Source organism: Anoplopoma fimbria, chromosome 14, assembly GCF_027596085.1.
Source record: "Anoplopoma fimbria isolate UVic2021 breed Golden Eagle Sablefish chromosome 14, Afim_UVic_2022, whole genome shotgun sequence".
NCBI classification, from domain to species: Eukaryota; Metazoa; Chordata; class Actinopteri; order Perciformes; family Anoplopomatidae; genus Anoplopoma; species Anoplopoma fimbria.
This window is the reverse complement of record NC_072462.1, coordinates 14,207,845-14,231,417: the sequence shown is the minus strand read 5'-3', so window position 1 is coordinate 14,231,417 and position 23,573 is coordinate 14,207,845. Positions and strand designations below refer to the sequence as shown.

The following is a 23,573-nucleotide window of genomic DNA, read 5'->3' as shown; positions in this document are numbered from 1 at the left end:
TAACAAAAACAATGAGTGTTTTTAATATTTCCACATTTGAGTGATAAGGTTTAAAAAAAAAAAAAAAAAAAATAGATCCAAACTAAAGCATCAGGTGAAGTCTGTCATTTCCTTGTGCATTTTTATTTTACATGATGTATTTGTTTTGTTGTTAGGCCATGTTATATCTCAACACTAAACTAATAGATTGTAATTCAAGATCATCTTAGCTGCATGTAAACCTGGCTAAAACATTTTTTTTCCCAGTGCTTTCACTTTATTCATTGTCACTAGAAGTAGTTATTACTCGAGAATATTCAAACTTTAACAGTGACAGAAATAAGTGTCCTTGTGTCAGTGTGCTGAACCTCAGTGTCTCACATCATCGGAATATGTGTTATTTTGTCATTGGAGAGATGTTATTTCCTTGTATACTTCTTCAAAGGTTATTCATTTCTACCACTGGATCATAATACTGCAATATGTCCATGAACCAAATTCCCATATGTTTTTAGGTGTTGTGTTCTTTGGAGGCAGTGAATTTCACAATGTGTTAAACACAGTACAGACATCTCTGTGTAGTCAAATTCATGTTTGTGTTGTTGATTATCCGAGTGCAATAAACATTTACCAAACAACTAAAATATCGGTAGCAGTTTTTCTTCATACCATTCTCACATTTGTGTTCTCATTTCTCAAATATGTGTATTTATTAAATTCTGATGGTAGTCAAATAAAACCTCTTTTGTCACCATGATTGGTTGGCTGGAGGGTTCCATTTAAGCATATTTTGATTTATGCTGTAAGAAGTGGTGGGTGACAAGAAAATATAATAGTGATTTAATTAAAAAGCCATAATGAGTGTCATTTTCAAAAGCAGTGATGGGAGACATTCAGATCCTATACTTTAGTAAAAATATATCAAGATAGTTACAAATATATGTAAAAGTAAAGTATTATTAATAACATGCCCTTTAATCATCAAAAATAAAATATTCACACAGTGGGATGGTCCCTGTCATTATATTATTGGAATAAAATTGATGCCTCAGAATTGTAGTTTGTTGAGATGGATTTAATTCAAACTTCTTTATCTACAGTTGGGTAGTTTAATCTATCACAATGTATTTTTTAAGCCAATCCTATGTTTTCTATGTGGATCTTAATCAACGTAACAGCTAATAATATATACTATGCCCTCCAAAATGTAGTGGTTGACGTAAAAGTAGCAATTATATAATCAAGTAGCGTACAAGTAGCTCAGAGTTGTAAACTAAATAAATTACTTTCCACAAATGCTTAAAGTATACTACTGAAAACAATATTTTTTCAATCAGGTTAAGTGATACGTTTCATTCCAGATGATTGCTCAACCACGTATTTTTGGATAAACTTTAATCTTATTCCTCTGTGGCACAAGGATCCTGTCCCTGCCATAAAGCACGTTGTCATTAAAAAACAAGTTGTTGTATTACTCCTTTTAAGGGGGTGTGGGGGTTCAACCCTGGTCCCCCTTGACCCAAAATCTGTTTTTATTTTTTCCTACAAGGTATGTAACAGCATTTATTTTCTAACCCAGGTGCCAATCAATATCTAGACTTAAAATCAGCACTTTTTTTGGATCACGAATAACAAGGATAAAAAAATGTTTTTAATTGGAACAGTGCTGCAAGATGCTTTTGGGATGTTGAGTCACACTGATGTTTAACTTAATTCATGCAGCTTATGCTGCCTTTTAACCAGGAGGCGAATTCAGGCAGGATGAAGTCTTTAAACATAACCTAGTTTAATTTAAAGTCAGACAAAGTACAACACCCCCTTCTGTTAACTACAATAAATCCTGCTCTCCTTCTTTTTCACTGGGTATTTGTATTAGGTTGCTTGCTTTGAATTAGATAAAAAGGTTAGGTTGTCCTGGTTACGTTTGATTGTATCCACATCACTCCTGAGGTTACCACTATTTTACCCTTTCTCAAAACATGGTCTACCAGCCTCCATATACATGTTAAAATTGAAACGATATCTCACATAAATCTACATTAATACATGTATAATTAATACATCGAATGTGAGCATGGCTTCTCTAATAATCCATCTATAATTCAGCCTCAATGCTATTTTGGCCTTCCTTCCTGTCTGTCAGCACACTCACCTTTCTGGTACTGCAGCCAGAGCTGCTGCTGGGCCTTCTTGCTGGGGAAGTAGATGCTGCAGCTGAGCTCTGAACCATACAGCGCCTCAGATACATAGTGGCTGCCATATTGCTGGAGAAAAGCCAGCAGCTCCTCACGGGTGCTCTCGGCTGACAGTGTCTTCAGCACCTTAGAAAAGCCTGCCAGATCAAGAAGGAAATTAGGGATTTGTGATTTTGTATCCAGCTGTATCCAGGATCCGTTGGATATGTAAATGTACAATTAACTTGAAAAAAATATGTACGAGGGAAAAACAGATACACAAACAGAGAAATTGAAACAAAGATTCACTGACAATATGCATAAAGATATATCTCTGTCACTTATCCATTTATAGTGTGGTTCTTTAAATAATTTGACCTTTTGATTTCTTAACATGACAAACACTGACCTGTAGATAAGGTGATGGAGCTGAGCTTGACTTTGTACAGGTTGCTACGCACTCTCCACTGTTGAACCATAGGGTAGCCCACTGCCTCACTGAATTGTGCATCCCCTAAAAAGACAGCAAAAAAGGAAAAAAGGAGACAATTTAAGACAGGAGAGACAAAAAAAAGACAACAAAACACAACAATTTAAAACATATTCCAAAACTCTGATTCATGAAAACCATCATGTGATTTGAAACATTTTATGGCAGATCTATTGTTATCCATTATTGCCTTAACATCATTTACTAGGCTATTTCAGCCCATATCCCAGCTGCTCCCGGATCAATGGCAGATATAGTGCAACTTGAACTCCAATTGGATGGCTGACATTAGAAGAGGGAGCAATCTTGCCTTTCTCTAAAATTCAATTATCAAACGTTCACACCCGTTTGGAACTAAAACTACAAAAGTGAAGAGCGAGGGAGAAAAAAAATAAACTGCTTATGGGAACCTTGATCCTGTGCCTCTGGAAAAACGATTTATACCTGACACATTCATGCATGGTGGAAAAAAAGCCAAATTAATTTCAATGATAAAATATTGTGTGTGTGTGTGTCCAATTCTGGTGAAAGCAGAACCAAAAATGAAAATCTCAGGGGTCAAATGTGGATCAAATGCCAATTTAGCTAATGGAGGGATTAGAGGGAGCAGAGGTGGAGGTGCAGGTTTGAAGCCAAGTGCCTAAGTGATTCTGTTCCCCCACAAAATGGGGTGGAACAGTCAAGGAAAGGATAAAAGGATGAAACAGGATGTTAAGTGTTAGAGTTTACAAGATCTTCTTCTAACGTCTCATGACGGAGATATTACTAAGGTTTTTTTCACAGACATAATTTGTTTAATATGCTGCTTTGTTTTTCTCCTCTTTAGGGAGTCATATTGGCTCTAGTCAGTTCGGAATTAATTTAGTCAGTGATCATGAATGGATCATAGAGGGATAATAGAGCTGCCCCCTTAAAATGCAATGTATCAAATCTCATTGTCTATTACTCTCAACATGAGAGACGGACAAGAAAAATAGGCTATATCCCCAAACACACACACACCCTCACCTGTGAGCAGTTGCAGGTTGGGCAGGGGCTCGGACAACACCCCCCGGCATTGTTCCTCTACTGGTAAGGGGATGACCATGAGACCATCGGCTAGTTGGGGAAAGTCCTTGATGAAGTTGTTGTCCCTGGGAAAGACAGATGGTAAGAAAGTGCAAACATTTAGTTCCTCAGAGGTAATGGTTTACTTTACAATTAAATTATTAAATATAAACCAGGTTTTTGTGTTGTAGTTTGTGGTAGACATTGTTGTTCATAAAGACTTGTCATGCTAATACCTACAATGATTGTTTACAAGGACAGTATCCAGTAACAATCTGTCGCAAAAAGTTACCAAACAATTGTGAATACGAAGATTTACACCTCTGCTTTACCTAGAGGTTGTATTTGATAGTCAGGGGTGCAGCCACAAAATTCTGAACTCCATGAAAACAACTCAACAACAACAACAAATATCTACAATCCTGACATGTTCCAGTGACCCGTCCAGCTGCTGGCCTCCTGAATCATTCAGAGACAGGGATTTGGAGAACTCACTGTTTTCTATTTTTCTGTGAGAATGTTTGTGCCGATATTTCTCCTCTGATCCACAGAGGTTAGAATTAAGGTACAAGTCTCATTGGTTGCTCATGATTATTGAGAAAATATTCAAACAGATAAACACAGATGCTTTCTTGTCGTCATTGTAATTTGTTCCATCCACGAGTGAAAGAAATTAAAGATTTCCTCACTGTTTGTGTAAACATCAATAAACATGGGTACAAAGCCAGAACATGTGAGCATGTTTGTGTATGACGCTTGGCCAACAAATAAAGATAACAGTTATGTCCCTCAGTTTTCTGTGCGGAATGGACATCTGCAGGCAAAGATAAGACAGACCCCCTGGAATCTGCTGGAGACGGTAAGAACAAGAAAAAATGCTAATGCAAAAGGAAGTGTGAGGGAAGGGTAGAAGAAGAAGACCAGCATACTGTCTCTCTATAGAACTTACATAAATGCACACGAAGTTGATACGTGTGCATTTATTTGCTCCATTTTTCTGTGGTAGATCGACCGCTCTGGTTGAACCAAAGCACTTCCTGTCAAAAAGATGAGTTGCCTCGCTGCATTATAAGAGCAAGGCAAGCAGCTGCAACCTATTTCCCATAATCCACTTTTATGGGACCAAGTCTCAGAGTGCAGACCTTGTGCCATAGAGACTCTCTTCGATATCTTTTTCTTTTTTTCTTCCCGTTTCATCTCTTTTTCTTTCCCTCCCTTTGCTTATCCTAACCACAAAGCCTGTTAGACGCAATGACATCCTTAGTGTTACATTGCAGGGGTGGAAGGATTGACTCAAGGGCAGAGGACGAGAGGAGAGGGGGAGAGAAGAGGTGCTGTAAAAAGATTACCGTGGCTTATGCTCACAGAAAACATATTGAATGCTAAATGAAATCAGCCAGCTTCACGCTGAGGCTCAGAGAACCACTGGAGGCACGTTGACCAAGATGATATGTAGCTTTATGGATGTTCAAGCCCCGATGTGGACTGTCCTTGACACTCTACAAGGAGCTCCTTTTCTTCTTCTCTTTTCTTTCACATTTTAGGGTTGAAAAAACAAACATTGTAAGATGGGGATGTCTCTCATAGTTCACTGTAGTGTTCTTCAAAAACAAAACTTGCTCTTTTGGACAGCCATTTTGTTTCATTGCAGCCATTTGCCAGTAAAATCGAAAGCCACTCCTTTGTTATTTTTTTTCGGGTCATTGTCTTGTTGGAAGGTGAACCTTCGGCCCAGTCTGAGGTCCTGAGCACTCTGGAGGAGGTTTTCTTCCAGGATATCTCTGAAAAAATTCATCTTTCCTTCAGTGCAAAAGCTGAAAAACACCCCCATAGCATGATGCTGCCACCACCATCCAGGATGTTAAGACTAGTGCCTCATGTCTTTGTTCACATAAAATCGTTAAATGTCCTTAACCTTCTCCTTCTTCTTTTATCCTTGAGGGAAAACATCTAAGGATGGCATAGACTGTTGTTGGATCCGTCCATTTTTGCACAGGTTAAGTGGTGAGACAGCAAATTCAGGAGAGTCAAGATGCCAATCCTGAAGATTTCTGTTTATGTGGTTCCTGTGAGACCATAGCTCTTTGTGTTTGTGTGTATGTACAGTATGTGTATGGGGTTTGAATAGATGCTTCTGGAGTTTGAAGCATCTATTCTGCTGACAGCTCATTAGAAGAGGAGACATTTATTCATGTCAATACAACCAAAACACATCAATGTGGTTTATAAGCCAGATGTTTGTTTCAAGAAAGATGCGTACAGAAACACTTTAGTTTGTTTTTATATGTAAAAAGAAAAACTAAATGTATAAACAATTCACACACACACATATACATATATATATATAAAAAGAAAAACTAAATGTATAACATCACACACACACATATACATATATATATATATATATATATATATGACAATATATATATATATATATATATATATAATATATATACAAAAAAAGAAAATGACAAATTGTCCTATACCTTTTGCAGTGACAAACAATATGCATATTCATGATTATTAGAATTTTGTTTGATTTGACTCTTAGGATTCTATTAAACTATGGGCTTTGTCATGTGTTCAAGCTCTCATAAGCAGCTCAGGCCAGATATGTACAGTATGTCATACTAACACTAATGAGGATTAACACAGGTGGCTGAAATTCATTGATGGCAATTACACTTTATCCAGGACTTTAAAAAAAAGCCAGGATTAGCTCTTTTATATTAATATATACTCCTGGATTAATCTATAATCTTCCAAGGTACTGCACCCAGCCCTTCATTTGACACACCTACGCACCATTACCACACTTAACAACCTTCTGTTCACCAAACCACAAATGACAGGACTTGCTGGGGCAATGCTAGCAAACTTGTGTATTTACTCATGTTTCATTCAGTACCCATGTGGGTTCATTACGGGTAGTGGACACTGCGCTCCCTCCTGGCCAGACTGGACTCAAATCCTACTTGAGTGGCAAACTTCCAATTTGAATAAGAATCTCCAAAACACAAGATTTACAAATTGTATCTGGTGAGATAAAGAAAATATTCAAGACCAGTTCATACATACAGTATACATCTAAGCTCCAACTCTCGTTTTTCTCCTCTCTTCCTTTCTCTCATTCTTCATGTCTCTTCCTGCCCTCTGTGTATGCTATTTCAATTCAAACACAGTCAAGATACATCTGATTATTAAAGCGTACAGTGGCTCATGCCTCACATGGAAGTACTTTTTTTTTATATGCGTGTGCCAGCCAGTCATCAATGTCAGTATTGTTCCCTTAATAGAGTGTTACAATTGTTCCCTGTTAAGCCTTGTCCTCAGCTGCAACCCTTTCGTAATTGCTCTCTGCATCTCTTCTTCCTGCTTTCTCTTATTCACTCATTCAGCTACACCTGCTCTGCCCTCTCAAATCACAGGAATTCTGGTTAAGGGCGCAGATAAGAGCTATCTACAAGTCAGTTTCGAAAAATGTTTTTGTGTCTCTGTGTGTGTTTGAGCTTGTATCTGTCCATCTGAGTTTATAATAGGCATAAAGGCTATCTACAAGTCACCTAATTTCAAATCACCTTGTCTGTGTGTGTGTGTGTGTGTGTGTGTGTGTGTGTGTGTGTGTGTGTGTGTGTGTGTGAGAGAGAGATAGAGAGAGAGAATGTGCTCACGCATAGTTCGAGTGAGTATATCTATCTGAGTTTGTGACTGTGTAACTGATATTGAGTGGTACTTATCTAAACATTGTCTGAGGTAATTGGCTCTTGAGCTGTTTTGTCCGTGTAGGAACCTCATCCTCACATTGCAGCACTGATTGGGCACATTAAACCATTCTCACTCCATTCAGCATCTCAGTTCATTATCTACGACCTCAAGAGTCAACTTGTGCTTTTCCTTCATGGCTTCTTTTGGAAAATTGCATCCGCCACTGAGCTGCTTCATTCTTTCTCCGTCACATTTTCCTACATGGCGTTTAGAGATTGTGACTCATCTGCTAAAGAGGAGGCTAACCAAAAATATAAATAACTAAAGATAGTCATGTGATGGGATCAAACCAGCCGCGACGCCAAATGTAAAAGTGTATCCACCTCCCCCACTTCCTGCCTCCTTACTTCCGTTGCCATTGCTAGTCCCATCTTCGAACACAGCCTTCATTTGATCTAATAAAGTTTGATGACTGCATCGTCCATGGTTTTGACACTATTTTGATGACAAAGTCTGTCCACAGACATATAAACAACTGGTAAAGTTGTCAAAGCCACGTCTTTGGTAGTTCCCCCAACAGTAGGTGTATCCATGATGACACACACACAAACTCACAAGGTGAAAACAATACCAGGGTTGCCGTTGCGGCTGCTAATGAACATGTGAGCTTTTACGTAAACAAGCTGAAACCAATTAGAGGGCCCATTGTTCGAGAGACTCACTGTAGGCCTACTGTGCATGTTTGAAACACACTGTGATATTCAGAAAAACGATTTTAGAAACAGTTCTTGGGCTGCTAACCCATCAGTTCAGAAAATGAATTATACGTGCATCCATAGTCTCCAGAGATGACTGTACATCTTGGCTTCGAAACAGCTCCCCAAACAATGAGGAACCCTTACTGTTTCAGCAAACTGTAAGCCATGCAGGATGCTCTTTTCCACTGATTTAGAGGCTGCCTTCGTAGACTAATGCAAGAACTAACAAAGACTCCCCAATTCCCAGAGGATAAAAGTATTGAATACACATACAAATCCTTGGTGCCAAGCTTACAAAGGCTATATTCTGATTATCAGAGTCGCTGCTCTGGCTCAGCTTCTATTTGAGGATGTATAACCTTCTTAGGTCAAGGCTGAATAAGGAAATAGCTCTTCAAAAAGCAAAAGACATAAGCAGAAGACAGTTTACAGTAGATAACTGCATCACATTTGTAATGCCTCATGAGACGTGCTGTTTGCTCGCAGTGAGATGAGTCCCCATAATGCCATATCTCAGCAATAAACTCTGTAAGTAAAATATTCTTGCAAATGAAAACAAAACTTGAGCTGAATCTCTACAGAACAATAAATGAAGTTGTGCATTGTAAAGAAAAATCAATAATGTTTTATATGAAGTTAGGCTTCTTAAGTTAAGAGTAAGATTGAAATATAACGCTTAGGTTAGAGCAATCAGAATGATAAGGTTTAATATAAAAACACTATTGCAAACGAGCAAAACTTTATTATAGATAGGAGTTGGCAATTGTACGATAGTTGGTGGAGTTAAAGGCCAAATATATTTCCCCATCCAAATTTTAATGTCAGTCTATTACTTCTTAATAGTCATGATACATTTAGATGGAACTGCATCTTGCCACACTTTAATGACCACTTACAGAATAACACTGGAGTGCAGAAGTTATGACATTGTGAGCGTGTGTGAAATCAAAGATTCTGCACTTTCTGTAATGACGAATGAATAAATAAATGAACAGTAGGAAAAGGAGAAAAAGCACAGCCATAATCATCACCACCAGAGGCTGCTCTCTCTCTGTGCCAAAGGAAGACAAACGGCATCAGGATCAGTCCAGAAACATCAATGTTCCCTTGTGTTTATATCACTGCACTTCATGTGTAGCCTGCAAGGTTCCCTTGTTTTTGCTCTGTTGGAGTCAAAGGCAAAAGAAAAAGATGTGTGAGACTGCACAAATGATATAAAGAAAATGTTAGATCCTTAAGTACAAGCGATGTCGATCCCTCAGCAATTATGTTCAGTTATTAAACTGGTACGCACATGTTACAACAAACACAAATGTCTAGCTATTGTGTTTGTGTGACAGAGATGCAGCTTACAGCGGCTAGGCACAGAGCTGGAGTTCAGAGGTGAGCTGGAGGCAAAAGAGAGAGTTTCCATAACATGTCAGATAGGAAGTGACTTTCAGTTGTGACTGAGGTGGAAAGATTACTTCTCCACTGTGATGACAGAGGGGAGAAGAGTCCAAACCGTGGTTGAAGAGTTAGGACAGGGCAGAGCGATGGCCAGTTCACCACAGAGAAGGGAGGTACAGCGAAGCAGAAGCTGAGCGTGAGACTGTGGGGTTGAATCATAATCTGAAGACATGGGGGTGCTGTGCCCTTGGTTGCCTTGTAGGCTCACAACAGCATTTTGAACTGTATGCGAGCAGCCACTGGGTGCCAGTGCAGTGCAGTTAGGGGGGAGGTTATGTTCGGGAATTTATGAGGGCTGAAGAAAAGCAGGGCTGCAGCATTCTGAATGGATGCACAAACACCAAGAGGGAGGAAGAAATGCCTTTGCTTGAACTATTAAGGGGGTATCATGCCTTTCTGGATTGACAAAAGAAACATATTTCTGAGCATGTTCAAAAAACAGATCTTGTTTCTGTATATGACCTGAACAACTGAACTAAAGAAATCTGAAACATTGGGAAAGTATGCTGGCAAATGCTGCCTCTCTGATTTGCCAACACATTGAAAGTAAAAGGGGAAAAGCACTCAACAATGCTCCTCCAACTCCTGCTACATCTTCCAAGATGTAAACTCCCCCCCCCAAAAAAAAACAAAAAACCTTGTTGTTCTACCAAGGGTCTTTAAATATACCATGGCACAGCTGCAAGTGGATAAGATCAGTAATGATCATGTTGTGTGCATTCATCAGTGGTCTCCTACCAATCTTCTCCTTCCACATTCACAAGAGAGCCGGAAAATAACCAACAGAAAATATGACATCCAGCGTGACACAGCGTGTTTGTAATTTCTATGGCTGCCATGCTGTTTGGATTCCTGCCTAAATGGGATAATTATCCAGCATTTGAAAGACAAGCGTGTAACAAAAGGCAGCATAGACAAAAGAAAAGGGCCTTGCTGAAAACAGTTGTCTCTACCACAAAATATACACAATATGCAAAAATGGCCACTGCATGGTCAAATGAAACTCAGAATCTAAAACTTTCACTTGAGTTTGAATCCATTGTTATTCCTACTCAGCGTCATGCAGAGGCCAAACTGCTGTGGGAAGTACGAAGACTGTCTAATAATGTCATATCTAAAAATATACCCAACGGAGTTCCGGACCAAGACTTTATCTTCCGTGATGCAGTTATTGTTTACGGTCCGATTCAGCAACTTAAGAAGCAGGACCGGAGTTTGAATTGTGAGACGGCATCTACCACCGGATGGTTTCACAAGTAGCCAGTTTATGCAAGATAGTTTTTACGCTGATAGATAAAATAGAAAACTTCAACATTTAAGTCCTTATATATATATAAGGACTTAAATGTTGAAGTTTTCTATTTACTAAGACGAGGACTGGCGTATCAAGTAAGGTACATGTTATTTTGCATCATGTTTCTTTGAGTTGTTTATTCACAATTGGATGTGTCTCTGTGTCCCTCAAGAATGTAAATGCTCGTAATACCGGAATGTTGGGATCCTTAAACCTTGTAAGATCAGCCTTTGCAAAGATTCAAGAATTTGTTCCAGCGTCAGGATTGACCCCAAGTCTTATCTTGAGTTTATTAAGGCACATGGTAAATTGTCGTCAAACAACTTAATGCCCTATGGGTCATGAGAGCAGTTCCTTCAAGAAGCTTATTAGTTCATATATTGTTATTGTTGTATTTATTAGATATTCATTTTATCATCTTTCCATGGGTTCCCCAAATCCTGGACCCTTATTACCTTAGAAACAGTTTTGATTAAACTATAAACAACAAGTAGTCCCTGTGAAAAACTGTCTGAAATGATAATTTCATAATAAAAGTTAAGGGGAAGAAATGTCAAGTGTAAAACATTCACATTTATTATAAAATAAATGGATCTGAATTACACTACGCCATAGAATCTCTGAATTAAACATTTAATATGTCCTATCACATATCACATCAATCCAAATGTTGCCACATTCGCCCTTGAGAAATTGACCACCAATTTGTTGGACTGCACAATCAAAGATTTATGAGCCTGGAGTATGTGGCCAATCCAATTGCATGTATTATGCTTAATAGCTGTACTATCTATTATTTGAATAAACTTGGTGCAAGTGGGGCCTGTCTGATGAGTCATAACAAAGATAAAACACCCAATGTCACCCAGGGGCACAGGCCCCAGATGAAGAATTAAAGAGTTATTAAAGGACGGCATCCGAAAGCAGGCTAATTCGTAGCGCAATAAAACAATCAGAGATGTTTACCTTGAGACTTGTGTTACAATCTCTCATTATAGCTGCAGCCACTGCTCAGTTGATAAATGATTCCACTGAGAGGTGGAGATGTGGTGGCTCCTCATGGCCACTATTGATTAGGCTTGGGAGGGAGATGCTGTCAATGAAATAGCCTCTGACGGAGATTACACTTGGTGCCCCCTTACAGAAGATTGTGTGCATGTGCATTTGTGTTCGTATGTGAGCTTCACTGTAGAACACTGACTAATTTATAAGTAGCAGAATGCTGTCCGGCCAATCAAAATCAGTTGTTATTACTGTCGTCCTTGTAGATATACTATACTGTAAAATGTTTCACACAAAATCTTTTTTAGTTACAAACAATTTTGGATTTAAAATATGTCCGGGTGCAGGGATACAGAGACAAGTTGAGTGGGATGATATAAAAAGTGTTTCTTGTTCTACAATATCACATAACTGATTGATTTTATCACTCTGTCCCCTTAACAAACACACACAAACACACAGACAAACACAAAACACTCAACCTCACTTTTATTCCCCTGGGTCATGCGGACAGCTGAAATACAACGTCAGTGTGCATAGACATGCTTTTTTTGTACCTTGATATCTCTGTTGCTCTAAGGAAATTGTGGAAATGAACTTGGTGGCTGGGAGCATTAGCATAGAGATGAAGCTTGGTAATGCAGAGCGAGGGGGCATGCAGGCCAGCTAGTTGCAGAAGCGATTAGAGCCATTGCTTTTTTACTTTTTATTACTCCACTTGCACTTTCTCACATTATCTAAACCAGCCATTTGTGTCGGTCCGTTGTGACAAACTTCTGTCTCTCTCTTATCTGCTCCCTCTCTTTCTGTCTCCCTCAATTTCTTATTCGCTACCACACAAACACAATAGTGTTCCGAGGAGCCCTTACCAGCAGTTAAATAACTCTATTCCTGACACACTCTCATGTCATCATACTGACAGCAGAGCAGCACTTTTGAGAATTTGATAGAGGACAACAGACTACAACAGGGGGTTATCTTTCCTTACTTGGCACAACAATCAAGAGGCAGAGTAGCTTGACCATCTTCTATTCTGACAAAATAAAGATTACTTAACAGGCAGTCAAAAGACAGAAAGAATCTTCTTTTTCTGCCTTTTTGAGAAAGACAATTGAATAAAGTGCCTATAGCTTTTCGAATTTTACGCTGCCAGAATGGTGATTGTCAACTGTGAAATTCACAAATGTGAGTCTTCGCCCAAAAAGGAAAGCAAAAAAATGGAACTTGCTCTGAAACTTGACAGAAGACCTTGATGTGTTTATTTGTATGGGTGAACTTAAGCAAGTATGTGGGTGTGCATCTTTGTATACAAGCGGTGTACATCCATCACTAAAGCCATCATCCATCAAATACCAAAAGAATGACAACGTTTATCAAGGCCTGGCGTATTTTCTGCCTCCTTGAAACATAAAAGATATGTTTAAGAGTCTTATCACACATTTTTTCTCAGTCTTATCATCTTGTATTTGATCTGCAGTAATGGGCAAAGACAGCGAGGCAGTCTTTGTATTCTTCCCTTTTTACAACGTAATTACATAGAGATATGACTGACATGAAGGTTCAATTAAATGTTATTATGTTATCTGGTATGCTGTCTATCAATGTGATATGACTAACTGAAGCAGAGCTGTTTTTTTTGAGTCCAATCTTGAAAAACAGGCTCTGTAAATCCCATCACAGAGATGGTAATTAACTGCTTTTTAGTATGGCCTTGCAGAGGTGAGTGTGGGTGAATCCTCAATGTAGCAAACTTCTAACAGTTGACAAATGGCTTGAAGCTGGCATCCATTTCTGAATTGATATTTATGAATAATTTATGAATGGTAAATTTACAGCACATAGAAAGGCAGGGCATAGTGATAGGATAGAAGGATAGAATGATGTGGAAGAGTTAAGACAGATAGTAGTCCAGAGGGGATACTAAATTACAAGTGCTGTCACCCTGCAGTTCCCTGCTGCAGCAGTAGTTTATTAATCAATGCTAAAAACATCTAGCCACTAATTCAGGGTTTAGCCCTGGTCCACAAATTACTCAATGCAGTCTTCTTTCAGTGAAAGAGGGAGGCAGCTGAAGCCGTTTCGGAGGACTGGCATTGTTAGCTACCCCCTGTGATGCAACTCCATCTCATTCTTATGCTGAGGGTTTAATGCTTTATGCTGCATATTCTCATCTTTCACCATCCAGTCTACTATTGATTCACTGGCTGCTGCACATGCAAGAGATTTTATCAGTCTAGCACCAGTGCACAACAGCATCACCAGCTAAGCTAATTAAATACACAGAATCATTGTCCTCGTTTCTGGTTGCTCCTAAGGCATAATTTATGTGAAATAGAAATTTAGAACTTCATAAGGTAAAGGTTGCTTTGAGAGAGATAAATCGAGTGTCAAGTTTTCTGTGTAATGGTCTCTTAGTCTCTAAGAGAAATGAAGAGGCTGTTTAATCAATAACAAATACACTTTCATTTTAATGATGAATTAGCTCTTTAGTTGAACAAGACTATGTGAAACTACTTCAGCAGGACAACAGGTGGCAAACACTTAAACAGGAACAGCAATGGTTCAGAGAATACTTAAGAAACATTGGCTCTCCGTGAGGAGTAATACAACTAGCTGTAAAGTTGCACAATGTACAGCACTCACTCCTATAACTGTCTTTCTGGTTGAGGTCCAGGAAGGAACTACACTCTGGACAAAGGGGTACTTCTCAAGATTGCTTGCGGTTTCTTTTCAAAAAATACAACAAACCAAATAAGCTATGGATATGTCAATATTGGCTGATAGGCAAAGGTATTTTTTTATGTATGGGACAGAACAAGCTTGATCATTACCAAGGGCATTTGTCGGTCTACTTTTGCGAGTTAGAATCAAGATATTTGCCTTTATCTTGTTATCAAAGTTTCCACAAAATGTATTGAAACAATACACAGTACAATTCTTATTACTATGAAAATAATTTAGATATATGTGCAAAATTCCAAAAATCTTTGCCAGGGCAATCATTTCTACAGGACACCATCCACAGATAATGAGGAGACCAAGATTTAGCTCTATGACGTCTCTTAAATGTGCTGAATTTGAAATTCAGAGAATTAATTTAGCAGCAAACAAATATTTGCTGTGTAAAGAAATAGTTGAGTAAATTCTACCTGAGCAGAGAATTAAGACGCTCTCCCTCTCTATGTGTTGTACTCCGAGCTTCTTTGTGCTTTGCTTACATAGCAGGGCCAGAGTTGTGTATTTTAGTGCCCGTGAGTCTCTCTGTTGTACCCCACTGGCTTAGCTAATGGCTGCCGCTCATATGGCCGGTGATGATCTGCCATAGATCCATAACGGAATGAAACATTGTTGTTTGATGTTATATTAAGATGTAAAATTACTTTTGGTGTACAGACTCTACTTAAAGATATTCCTATGCCTTGCATCCATTCACTCTCCGGCATGGATTAACAATATCTATGTGCAATATCTGACTACTGCCTCACAGTCCAGCATGCTTAAGAAGCCTCATTTAGTGCCCTACTGCTATCAGTTTTTTCCTCGTTTGCATTTCTCTCACAGTTACTCTTTCCTAGTGTCTCGCTCTCTAACTTTTGCTCAGCTTTGCTCTTTTAGTTTAGCCTTTTCTCTTTCCATTTATTTTCCTATTCATTTCCCTTCTCAAGCCTTATCGCTGCCTATACCAATCCACATCTCTCTCTCTCTTTCGCTCTCTCCAGTCAAACAGCAGGTAGTCAGCTATAAGCCTCTCTGACATTAGCTGATATTAGGCTAGGGTCTATTAGGTCCTGCCTTGCCATGTGAGTTATTGAGCAGAGAGCAACAGCCTCAGGAGTGATCACACTTGTGTATGCATGTGCACTGACTCACACAAGCAAACACATGCCCACACAAAGGTAAACACAAACCCACGGGAATGACTTAGTGCACACACTCAAAGCCTACGCAATCTCCCAAACATGCTCACCTTATGTTTACTAAGTCACAACAATGGAGGAAGCACTGAGGCTTTAAGAACCTCCTCTTACACATGCATCTTTCTAGCTAAGGCAGCCCAGTCGCCAGGAAAAAATGTTAGCATGTAAGTTTCTGAATCCCCGTATATGTTGAATGGCTGTAGCACAACGAGCGATGCTCAGAACGAGAGTGATGTAGTGGTATGATAACAAGTATAACAAGCGAGGGGGTCCACTAAACGAAGATGGGAGGGGCTGGGGATGGGTCAAACAAACACAGGACTTTCACCCATGAACCGCTGTTCATTTCCCATGTGATACCAAAAGTTAAGGTTGACTTTACAGTTGTTACATAACGTTGTTACGCTTGTTGAGTAATGTTACCTAAGAAAGTCCCCTAAGGGGGGTTGTTATACAATTACGCTAGTTACACTAGTTACGGTTGTTATGGTCGTTACGTTATGGTGTTGTGCTATTTATGATACAAGGTTGATATTAAATATATCAGTGAAACATATTCAATGTATGCCGTAGAATGACAAAAAATTGTCTAGTGATTGGGTTGGCTAAGGCGTTAATGTCTGAATAAGAACAAGTTTGTTGTTAACATATGTGAACACCAAGCCTGTAAAATATTTTACATATATTCATTTGGCACATTTTGTCCAATGCAACGTACAATCCAAGCCACAGTAGATTAGGCAGAACCCCTCCCGAATAAGTGCTTCAACACTCAGTCAACAGCTCAACGCCTAGCAAATGACAGTTTCTTGCATTTCCCCCAAAAAATGAAGACAGTTATCCATCTGTGGAAGGCAGCATCCAAGGAAGTCAAGACGTTTGTCAACATCTGTCAGCAAAAATGGAACAAGTAACAAGTTTCTTCGGTGTGCATGTAGAAGGGATAAAAACACATCAGTTAGGATAAGAATTGTATATTAAAGAGGGGATTCCAGAAATGTAGTAATGCACTTTAAATTAGTTATATAGTTAGACTAGCAAGCAGTTTGTGGGATCAATAATCTAGAAATCCAGAATAAAGCAAGATAATTGAAAAAAGAAAGAAAAAAGAAAGATTTGTCAATATAGATGTAGCAGATGCTGATATTACCTCCTGGTATTAACATTCAAACTGAATCTGGATTTGTTACTGTATTTAGACAATGACATCTCATCATGGGGCTTTGCTTTTACATTTTTATCTTAATAAGCTCTCTTTTGTTGCAGCTGTATAGGCTCTACTTAGTTTTATTTTGCCAAGGAAGCAGTAGTCTATCTTTTTCTGAGGCTGCACTAAACATAGTGGGAAGAGGCTACATAGTATGTGGTCAGACTGTAAAGACTGCAATAACACCTGGCTGAGCTCCAACCACCTCCACATGTGGTCTTTTCCTTCCAGTAGCACTCCTTTCTCAATACATTCCATACATTTACAGCTGCATTAACAAGCTTTTTTTCCTTCCAGGTGATATCAAGAAATAGGATACAGTACATGTAGGTGTAAAAAGAGACTAAGTATGAATTCCTACACTTCCAACAACAGAATGCCAAAAGCTTTTTTTAAAGATCCTTGCAACCTGGGTAAACACCCACATCTTTTAAATGCCATGACTCTGGTCTGTAATGCAGGTTGTCTGTAAATAATGTATAGACTCTAAGCCCAAGCATAGATAACACTGATGACATCATTTGGGGCTATCTCAGCCACAGAAAAAACACCCCTCCAACCGTTTTATGCAGGTTGAGTAAATGGACTTTGACTTGCATATTTTGTACGCAGTGGTATATGGCCACTCAAAGCGCAGTACACTACATGTCAATCTACCCATTCACCCACTGATGGCATAGGCCACCTGCCCATTAGGTGTCTAAACTAATTTGCAAGCACACACATTTACATGAGTTGGAAGCAATTTGGGACTCAATGTCTAGACCAACAACACTTAGGCATGCGAACTGGGGATCAAACTTTGGAAAAAGACCCGCTCAACCACTGAGCCACAGCGGCCCCTTTTAGCGCTAGTGAACTGCCATTAATGCATAAACATGGTGGGTTAAACTGCAAACACAACAGTGCATTGGAAAATATACTGTCCCAATCTTTAGCTTTGCAAGCTGAGGTAGTTCAAATAATTAGTTAAACATATGTATAACAATATGGAACACTAATATCTAAGTATCTGTCTAACCATCAGTGCTTCAATGCCAGCATGTCTTTGAAAAGTTTTATATTAAGTGTTTGGAAACAGTACTAACCAGAAACGCATACGTCTGCGTGGGTTCACAAATCTGCCCCACACTCCCACACACATATGTGTAGCAAAGAATAAAAAGGTAAACACTAAATTCAATGTTGGGAGCTTAAAAAAGAAGGAACAAGCAGAACACTTATTTTAGAAAGTGAATGACAAACATGCTTCAAATCAACTTTAAGTATCTTAACCCTTCACCTCATCAGTCTGGCTGTCTGTCTCATGGCTGCTAATTATGTTGGGAAGAAATTGCATTATAATGCTTGTTGACTCAACTACCCAGTAGAAGCTATACCGTGTGTACGCCAAGGAGATAATTACTGGAAATTACCGAGAAACATGGAAATGTGGGTGTGCTATTGCATGTGAGCCTTGTGGGCTGCCAAATTCACAAATTATTCATGTTGTGTGTCGTCTTAGTTTGAAAGGTGAGCGGCGATGAGAAGTTAGCACAGAGTGCCTATCAAAAGCGGTTTTGTCTCTTTTCTTCCTTACTGTATCCTTTCCTTTTGGTGAAAAGCGTCTTCGGCATCAGAGTGACAACGGTGGCAGCATCACCTTCACAAAGCAGGTGAAGCTTCTTTTTCTCTCCTTCTCAACCACTGCCTCTCATGTGTCACAACCCAAACTTCTAACAATCGTTCACCGTGGTGCATTCTCGCTGTGTGTGTCTGTTTGAAGGGGAAAGCAAAGCTCAGGACAAGTGCCTGTCTATCAAAAGATGAATATGTGAGCTTGATTCTTCAGGACGATGTGTGTGACACCATATTTATCCTAAGCAACTTATTTTAGTTTTGCTTTTAAATTCACAGATACAAATGTGATTGTCATATTTATCTATATAATCACAGTGCATCTTTATCATAACAGACTGACGGCAAATTGTATGTGTTCGATAGCAACACAATTATCATTATTATCAATTATCGAGTCTGGGCAAGGTCTGTGCTATTGCAGCTGGTCTCAGGTCCCTTTGCCAATGTGTCGGATATCCAAGTGGATCCATGCAGACTTGCTATCTGCTCTGATCACGTGGTGATTGCAGGAAAAGAACGTGTTTTTCGAGGTGAGACAGAGAGTGTGAGCAGTGAAGTGCACTGAAAGATGATATGTATCGCTACACTTTCCGACCGCAATAGCTTGTTAGGTTGGTGGTGCAACATGCTGCTGTCGTGTTTGTTAGGATATGTTCAGGATTAAATATTGTTTGTTCTTTTTGGATCAGGTCCTCTTTAAAAAAAGATAATTAATGCATGTCTGATTCAGGTGGGTTTTCCAAAGACTTTATATCAGATCAGGTCAAAAAACCTCTACTATGGACACTTTTAAAGTTCAAATTGGCCTGGCCAGGGAGGAACCAACCTTTTGTATTTTTTCCTCCACTATCAGCTTCAATTTGTTAAGCACGACCCAGTGCATCAGTGTGTCAATGTGTATGTGTGTATGTATGTTTCTCTCCAATGAATCGCCACCATTGAATGCTCCCTGTCTGATATTTTCCAAAGTTTCAATTTAAATTCTCTTATAGTGCATGCCTAAGTGTGCAGTATGTGTCTGTGTATGTGTGTGTGGGTGTGTGTGTGTGGGGGTAATTAATTAAACTGGACCAAACCAAACCTCTTCAGGACTGATGGATGCCGTTTATCACAGCCCAACCACCCTTCACACATCCACATCTTTCACTCTCCACCTATTCATTTATGTATGTGTGTGTGAGTGAGTGTGTGTTTGTGTGTATCCACTTGCTTCCATGATTGGCAAGATGTTATTACTTGTTCATAAAAGAGCAAAAAGGACTAAATTGAACCCTGACTGAAGTAAAGAAGGATGGGCTTATAGGAGAAATATGTTTTTTCATCAAACTGATTTGATAATTGGATGTAGAGGCTGTATGCTTTTTAATATCTAAAGGACATAAAGTGCTGTAAAAAAGACCAAAACGCTAGCTTGTAATTATCCTGCATCCACTGTCAGTTCAGGAAACTACAGATACGCTCTCGTCTGGTGGACTCTGTTTTAATATCTTTTACATAGCGACATTGCAATCACACTGTAATGGAATTTTTCTCAGCCGTAACGTTCACATTAACACATGGAACTTTATCACACAAACGCATGCTTGCAGAACATTGCATTATTTGGTAATTTCATAAGAGCAATCTACAAAATTCATTCCTGTTCTGCTTCAGGAGGCTGAGCGAAGTGAGATCAATTTACGACTAAATGTATGCAATACGGTCATACATCACAGGTAATATTTCATATTGAAACACTACCTGTGATGCTGTGTCTCAAATCATTCAATTCATCTTAATCATCTAATATTTCACTTTGAGCTGCTGGCACAGGGGAATAGGATGTGTAAGTGCTTTAGAGAGAAAGAATCAGTAGATAGTGGAGGTGAGAGAATGAAAGGGATGCACGGCTGTGGGATAAGAGTTGCATCTGCATATCAAAGATGGCATAGAGGAACGTGGAGAAAATGATGAGAATTAGAACTGTAACATATCGCTATAAATATATAGAATGTATGAATCTAACTAGGGTGATGTTGAATCTTATGGGAGGAATCATTTAGAGGACAAAGCTACCGTTCTTTTGACAAAAGACACAGTGGATTTGAAAAGCAGAATGAGCACTTTGGAGCGATGACATGCAGTAATACACATGTTTAATTAGAGGCACTGGGAGTCAAGTATAATACTCCTGTGTGCTTAGCTTGTCTGGTAAGACTTAGAGTGATGAATAGCTCAGGAAAAATGTGACTTTCAAAATGTTAAGTGAAATAAATGTGATCAAGCCCATAACATACAGATGGAAACAGAAGGGTTATGCATACAAAATACCTTCTAGTGAAGTCTCCCCCCTCCTAATTCTCTGAATCCATTAATAATGGATTCAGAGAATAACTTTTTTTCTTCCTCTTTTACTGTCGTATATCCTCTGCAATAACTGTGTACAGTAAGTCGTACTGCATACATGCTTTTTGAGTTTCAGATGCACTCTGCCCCTACAGACGGGGTGTTATTTATCCGAAAAGGCATATCTGGTGGGAAGTGCACTTCGTCTGTCATCTGCATGTAATCAGTGAAGTGTGCTTCCATCTGCAGGGAACATGACGAGTGCGATGAAGTATGCATCTCGCAATTAGCATGGAAATTTTTCTAGCTTCAAGGAACAGGTGCAAATTGCACAGGTGTTATAAAATAGAGGTTGAGGTGGCGGAGAGAAAATGTAGTTTGTCAGCTGTATAATACAGAAATCCTGCAGCAGACAAAGTGTAAGTGCACCACAAAGATAGATGAGAGGTAGCAGCACTGATTTACCTTCTTAGGAAGATAAATAGCCACAATGCCTGACCAATTTATAAAGCCAGACAAAGGGAGGCAGGAGGAAGGATTGCAGCATTTTGATGTAGATTGGGGATCTACAACCAATCTTACCAACGGATGGCATCCTTTGAGTTGTGATACACAATGAGATCCTGTCAAAGACACACTATTTATAATTTCAATGTGCGTGTTTGGAACTGTGAATCGAGCAGCAGAGGGAGAAGGGAAATGGCAACATGTGGATCGGACTGTGGAGATGATGGGTGTGGACTGAGACCTCGCCAAACCGTTCCAGACTGAAACAAAGTGGGCAAATCCCTGAAATGCTAAAAATTGAAAAGTTAAGCACTAGTGACTTTTTCTTTTCCATTTTCATTTCATTACCTGATGTATTTCATTTTAAGACCAACAGAGCCAAAACATGTCCGTAAATAAACAATGAAATTAACAGATTTTTCCCTTTCTTGTCCAATCATATAAAGATGCTCAGCTCTTTCATTCCTTGTCTAGTTTGTCTCAGAGCTGCCAAAATGTTTGACAAGTTTAAACATGTCTTGTATATATTACCCCACTGGAGCCTTGGCTTGAGTGCAAATCCCTTTACTGGCCGTGGTTTAATGTAACCCAGTGAGTAGGACTGGAGACGGGAGGAAGAAAACCCACTGGGCTTTCCACTGTTTGAGGGCAAATGGATCAAGACTGTCATCTTCCCTTGGTTTCAAAATACTCAAACTGTGCTTCTGTTTTTTCTGTCAAACTGAGCCTGGTTTGGTGTATTAACGGGTAGTCCCCAACTGGTTTTGCCTCTTGAACCTTTGGGAAACATGAGGCTCTTAGTCCTTTCCCACATTAGGCTGTAGACGTGTCAGTCATTTGTAGAAATTCCCTTAAGATTGTTTCTAAGCCTCCTTTAGCTCATCGCTCTGTTGGTGATCAAAGTTCCTAATCCCCCTTTAAATGCTATAGCTCCAAAGTGTTCCCCCCCCTTACAATGGACATTTCTTTAGCACACACCCCTATAAAACAAGTGAGAGAGGTGCTGTACTGTACACATAAATGCCAGTGTTCCCATCTAATGCAAATACTATTTTATTCTATTAAAATGATTTGTGTATATTGACCATCTTTTAAAAAAACAATTGAATACATGCAGGAGCTAGGCGCTTACTTCCTACGTATTGTACGACACCCACATCCCATAGGCATCTTCAAGGACAGATGCAGGCGCAATTGTGTACTATTACATAAATTCAACTTTATGTCATCTAGAACGGCTTCATCTGACAGAAATTCAGATAAAGAATAAAATAATATGAAGGCAGAAGTGCCTTTTTATGCACTTTTCAACACTGAATGCTACTTTGAGGAACTATGTGAAATTACTGTAACTGCATTATAGTACATTTCTGATAGAAGACTTCACAAAAGCAGCTTTCCAATGGATCCAAAGAGTGAAGTTAATCACTTGCATTCTTTTTTTGTGTAGCTCCTTTGAATCAAAAATGTGTAGTTCGTATGATAATGATCATAGTGCAGCACTATAGTCAGTAAAACACCTTGAAAAGTCTCCATACACAATTTCAAATAAAATCCATCGGTATCGGTCAGGAAAATAAATGTTAACTTGTTCTGTTTTGGGATATATGTTGCATCCGGTGTGCCATGTATGCTGTAGAAATCTGGAATCACAACAATATATGTGACAAAAGGACCCCAGAGACTTACAGCAGACACATAATGTGGCTGTGTTTAGCCAAGCACAACTATTATGACCCATAGGGCAGAACAGATAAAAAGCATTTCATGGTTACTTTAAAAACTGTGCAGATGTATAGTATGTGTGTATGTGTGTGTGTGTGTGTGTGTTTGTGTGTGTGCATGTTTGTGTGTATGTTTGTGTGCCTGTGAGCAAATAAAAGACAGACACAGAGAAGGCAAGATATAGCAGAGTGTGTTTTTGTGTGTGCAATGTTTGTGCATAGATAGACCCTCATCATCTCTCTGTGATTACAGGAGCATTTCACTACAAACAGCATGTGACTTATCAGAGTGGGCCAGGTTTTCAGAGGGCTGACAGTTTAGGGGAGAACTGCAATGGGATAAGTCTCAATCCTCACTCAGCCATCAATTTCTTA

At 39.1% G+C, this 23,573-nt stretch overlaps 1 protein-coding gene across 1 annotated transcript in view; it reads right to left on the bottom strand.

The window, feature by feature from the left end:
- The window catches only part of LOC129102063 (astrotactin-2-like), a 238,733-nt gene that overhangs the window by 55,612 nt on the left and 159,548 nt on the right, over positions 1-23,573 (bottom strand). The window contains 3 exon segments of the mRNA XM_054612005.1: positions 2,132-2,311; positions 2,563-2,667; positions 3,652-3,776. Of these exon segments, the coding sequence (XP_054467980.1) occupies positions 2,132-2,311; positions 2,563-2,667; positions 3,652-3,776 (410 nt within the window).